This window comes from Cariama cristata, unplaced genomic scaffold (assembly GCF_000690535.1).
Source record: "Cariama cristata isolate BGI_N322 unplaced genomic scaffold, ASM69053v1 scaffold28821, whole genome shotgun sequence".
NCBI lineage: Eukaryota > Metazoa > Chordata > Aves > Cariamiformes > Cariamidae > Cariama > Cariama cristata.
This window is the reverse complement of record NW_009600291.1, coordinates 1-5253: the sequence shown is the minus strand read 5'-3', so window position 1 is coordinate 5253 and position 5253 is coordinate 1. Positions and strand designations below refer to the sequence as shown.

Sequence of the window (5253 nt, the reverse complement as noted above, 5' to 3'; positions counted from 1 at the left end):
CCCCCCCGATCCCCGTTGCAGGACCATGCCTTCCGCTTGCTGCAGCCCGGTGGGGTCCTCACCTACTGCAACCTGACCTCCTGGGGAGAGCTGCTGAAGACCAAGTACACCGACATCGAGAAGATGTTTGAGGTGAGCGTTGTTGCCTGGGCTGGGGTGGGCCTGGCACCCCCAGCCCAACCCAGGGTCCCCAAACCTGCCCCATCACTCTGTGCACCTCCTGCGTCCCTGGGTGCTCGCCCAACGCTGTGGCTGTGGGGCAGCGGGAGCCAGAGCACTCCACGGCCGTTTAACTCATCCGTGACGGCTGGGGCTCAGCAGGGAGCATCGGAGGGAAGGGCAGAGGGGTTTTCCCCACGGCAGCCCAAGATGGGGCTCCCTGCACCCGCCTGCTTGCACCGTCCCCTGTCCCTGCGAGCCGGGGCTCAGCAGCGTCTCCATTTGCATCCCGGCAGCTCAAACCATCGCTGCTCCTTTCTGCCCCTCCTCTCTCGCAGGAGACCCAGGTGGGGCATCTGATGGAGGCCGGGTTCAAGAAGGAGAACATCAGCACGACGGTGATGGACCTGGTCCCCCCCAAGGACTGCAGGTACTACTCCTTCCACAAGATGATCACACCCACCGTCGTTAAGCACTGAGGATGCCGGCAGCAACCTGGCACCGGCCCTCAGGGATGCCCCGAAGCCACAGGAAGCAAACCCTAAGGAGGAGAGGCCGATTATGTGCTGCCAGGAGGAGAAAAGCTCCTCTCTCCTTTGATGCTAATGAGAGAAGATTGATGCTGATTTATCTGGAGGTGGGAGATGGCTGGAGGCTTGGGGTGGAAGTCCTGGGTCTCCAGGAGACCTCCTGCACAAAAGGGACTCCCTGCCCCACCATGCAGCCCCCTGCCCTGGGGGGGTCTTCTGGGCTCTACCGAGGAAGGTCCCACCCTGCGTCTGTCCCAGAGGCCAGGTTTCCACTCGAGACTCGCCCTCCTCTCCAAATACCTCAATTAAGCTGCAATTCAAAGCCTGGCTCAGAGCCTTTAGCCAAAGAGATCCAAGGACGAGATGACTGGATCATTTTTAGAAATCATGGGGGGGCTTTCCACACACGAGCCAAATAATCTAAACCAGGTGAGAGAAATGGGAAGACGGGGCAGGGGGAGGCATTTCGGCTGCTCCTGGAGCAACTCCCCCTGTGAAGTTTCCCAACACTTTTGGCTAAAGGCCACTGCAGCAAGGTCTGATCCCAACAACCTCCTCGCAGTTCAACAGCACATAAATGTCGCTTCCTCTCTCTACCCAGAAGGGATAATATCTATTAAAAAGGAACGAAATACACAACTGCTGTTTCAGAGCAATTTATTTGTCTTTCAGCAGTGCGTGTGTAATTCTGCCACGACTGTTTCTTGTCCCAGGCTGCTGGGAGAACACCACACCAAGCTCCCCGGACGCACCCACTACCAAAGCCCCCCATGGGCTGCGTTATTCCTACTGTGCTAAGGATTGTGCTGCAGCATTCACTTTCTGATTTTAAGCATTAATATTTTACTTACGTTAGAGAAATCTAAATTTCTGGCTGCTGTGCACACAGATAGAAAAGATTTATTAGATCCTCTGTAGGAATTACAAACAAAAAGCAGGTGGTGAGGTAAGAGATGAGCTCAGGGAAGCCTCGGGGTTCACCTGGATGTGTGTTGGTCTCAAAACTTCCTAACAAAGCCGAAGAGCAAGTCCCAGGTTTCTGGCAAGGCATTTATGTCACAATAGGTAACTGCAAACATTCTCCTTCTCTCAGACTCTTCAGACCAGAAAACAACAGACAATGTTATCCAATTCAACTCCTGCTTTTTAATTCAGTTATTAAACAAGTTAAAACACTTTAGCTAAGACAGATATACTAAAGACAGAAGAGCATCTTAACCACGTAGAGTTTTATTGGAAGGCTCGTGAAAATACGGATTTATTGTGCGTACGAATGCAAGCAGGTGCCCAGGTGGGCAGTAAGTGGGTAGGTCATAAATAAGAGGCTATTTCCTGTACCAGATCTGAATCTTCTTCTCCCGTTTGATTTTCTTCTGAAGCTGCAGGATTCCATACAGCAAAGCTTCAGCAGTAGGTGGGCAACCTGCGAGAGAGAGAAAAAGGAAGCCCATGGGGCTGCCAGCTGCATGGAAACGTAGCCAGCAGGAGAACCGAGAAGCCACGGGCTTTGCCCCAAAGCAGGCTGCGATTTCCCTCTGGCTTTGTGTACGTCACAGGCTGCAGAGTTCATAAAAGCAAGAGGGCTTGTTTAAAGAGACTCAAGTGATGGTGTTTTTCAAAAAGGTCTTTATGAAACATAGAAATGCTTTGCTTCTAAGCAAGGTGGTACCTCACAGTAGAGTGTGTGGTTGACCGAACTACAGCCCACACTTTACACAACAGTTACTGGTGAGTAACAGCACCAGAACTCCACACGCTTACTGAGAACCCCAGGCAGATCTTACTGAAGCATCTGCAACTTTAGCAACACAGTTTGAAACAGAAAGATCTTTAAAAACTACACCAAGCACCGTCCAAATGTACAAAATTAACTTCACTGCTCTGAGTTAGCGCAGTGGCACGCAGAGCTGTTTTCCCTACCTGGCACGTAGATGTCCACCGGCACAATGCGGTCGCAGCCCCTCACCACGGAGTAGGAGTAGTGGTAGTAACCCCCGCCGTTGGCACAGCTGCAAGAGATGGGTGGGTTTCAGCGCGTTGTTAAATGCGGCTCAGCGGCCCCGGGGAAAGATGAGCAGGAGGCAAAGGAGAACGTGAACCCGGCGTCCGAGCGCTGTGAGGCAAGGAGCCACCTGACAGATGTTACAGCAAGCGACGGAGCAGATGCCAAGGTCTGCGCCGTGGCCATTCAGCCTCTCCACGAGCCCTGGCTGGAAGGCAGAGGCTACACTCGCACTCACAGGCTGTCACATTTCAAGCTGAATCAAACCAAACCGAACCGTTTTCGTTATTCTTACAAAGCAGATATTCAGATGGTCCTTCCTTTCTACTGCAAAACCTTTTTTATTTTGCCATTTCTGCACAGAGCGTTTCCAGAACTCGTTCTGTTCCCTCCAGGCCCTGGTGAAATGGCCGCCCTCGGCCCCAGCAGCTCTGGGAGACGAACAAGTTGTCAGTTCCACCACGCCAAAGCTCCGCGGAGCTCAGATTTCGTGCTGCACAGTAGAAGCATTTTGAAAGCTTTCGTCTAAATGCAAATTCTGAGATTCTGGACACATACACATCCCCAGACTCTGACAGCTGCAAAACCCCCAGAATCTTTCACTGGGAAGACTGTGCAGTTCACAGCGACTTGACAGACATCATTCCCCTCGCCCTAATCAAAGGGAGTCTTTATGTTCCAGTTGTAACAAGGCCTCTTTATATAATTTAAGGGGCTGGAAATACAAATGAGAAATGGGTTCCCTTCCCTTCATCCCCCCCACTCAAGCAGAGACACCAGATTTCTCTCACGGAGGACAAGGCGATAAGGATGTCCCGGCACTTACTTACCTCCCCATGGAGACCACGTAGCGAGGCTCCGGCATCTGGTCGTAGACCTGCAGAACACAGACATTTCAGACCGCTTTCCACTTGCGTCCGGCACGCGCAGCTGTGCATGAGGCATCCAGCGCAGTCTGTACCTTCCGAAGAGCCGGAGCCATTTTGTTTGTCAGGGTGCCAGCCACAATCATGACATCAGCTTGCCGGGGACTAGCCCGAAACACCACCCCAAAGCGGTCCATGTCGTAGCGAGGAGCAGCCATGTGCATCATCTCCACAGCGCAGCACGCCAGGCCAAATGTCATCGGCCATAGGGAGCTCTGCAGCAGGAGAGATGCGGGTTATGGGTACGAACGCTGAAAGCAGGAGCTGAGACCCTGGGCAGGTGACTGACAAAACAAGAGTTGATCAGATAGAAAAGGAAACAACAAGAGAAGTTTCAAGGTCTGTTTAGTCAGAGCATCATAAATCAAAACATCGTTTGCCATTACACAGGAGAGCAAACCCCACGGCTCCAGAGATCTGCGCGTTTGCAGCCACAGAGATGCTGAACGTGCTCTTTGAGCAGACGCTCCCCTTTGCATCTCACGCTGCTAAAGCGGCCACCTCAAAAGCCCCGCACAAGGGCAGTGGCGACTGGGGAAGGCAAAACTCAGCTAAGCCAGAGCACACTGGATTCAGGGCAGTGTCACTTGTGCAGCCTTCTCCACTGCACCGAGCAGCTGCTCATTACAAGGGCTGCGTAAAACCAGAAACCGCCTTTTGCTGGTTACTGAAGGGCAGCTCTGTTTAGACCAGCGGCCTGCGCTGCTTTGCACCACCCTCACACTAAGCGTCTCTCTCCCACTTTGACACAGTACCCCAAATGTCAACCTCTGGCCAAGAAACTTGGCTGTTTCCCTGTGGAGAATTTTGAACCTATTTTTGTCCTGAGGAGGAGATGGCTCAAATCCATTTCCCACCAGCCCCTCAAAGCATTTGATACCATTTCCCCCTAGTGAGCACAACAGTTTCAGGGACTCACCCTTCGTGCCCAGTTGATCAGGTCATCGAGTTTGGTGACAATATATTCGCCCTTGCTAGTGGGGACGTAGGATTTTTTCTGGACAACAGCTGAGCTCTTTTGCTGGACTTGGACAGAGCTGAAGACAAACGGCGCAGTAGTATCAGTCTCCAATTATTAAGCGTAACTGCAGAATACAATCATTAGCCTCGAGGTGCTGTGATCCCATAAAGAATCCGCGGTACATTGCTTATGCGCAATCTCACACCTTCTGCTACCGCTGGAGACTGCTTATAACCAGGTTCCCCCCACCCCATCCCCACTGTGGGGAAACCTGTGGAGTCTGTTGTTCAGGCAGAGCCCTTCTGTTTGCCGTACTCAAATTATGGAGGGTGCCTGGCGGGCTCATCTCCAGGGCTCACAGGTCTGACAGCAGCCTGCCAGTTAATCCTGGCTTTTAAGAAACGAAGTGAGGAAGACCGTCATGCGTATGCAGACAGAGCTACAGCAAACAGAAGGCTTCTTCCCCTGTACCACTTGGGATCCCTGGCCCGGGGGAGGAAGGAGACAGCTGAGGAACCTGCCCTGAAGCGCCAGCGTTCCCGGTCAGCATGGTCAGCCGCTGGCGTCTGATGGAGCAGCTGAGTGTGAACAGATGTCACAGCGCTGGGCCTGGGAAAAAGAAAAGCCATTGCCCCTCCGTGTGACAGGGTCGCACAGCCCCCTCCCCGCTGCCCA

General features: G+C 52.8%; 2 protein-coding genes across 2 annotated transcripts; one reads left to right on the top strand and one right to left on the bottom strand.

Moving 5' to 3' along the window:
• Positions 1 to 15: 15 nt before the first annotated feature.
• GAMT (guanidinoacetate N-methyltransferase) lies at positions 16 to 638 on the top strand (the record flags this gene model as incomplete). The annotated part of the gene is made up of 2 exons (XM_009709990.1): positions 16 to 132; positions 498 to 638. Coding segments are annotated over 2 exons (258 nt in total), but the record flags the coding sequence as incomplete, so codon positions are not given.
• Positions 639 to 1905: 1267 nt separating this feature from the next.
• NDUFS7 (NADH dehydrogenase (ubiquinone) Fe-S protein 7, 20kDa (NADH-coenzyme Q reductase)) lies at positions 1906 to 5187 on the bottom strand (the record flags this gene model as incomplete). Its single annotated transcript, XM_009709989.1, has 6 exons — positions 1906 to 2112; positions 2610 to 2698; positions 3522 to 3568; positions 3653 to 3832; positions 4537 to 4657; positions 5122 to 5187. Coding segments are annotated over 6 exons (601 nt in total), but the record flags the coding sequence as incomplete, so codon positions are not given.
• Between the last annotated feature and the right edge of the window lie 66 nt (positions 5188 to 5253).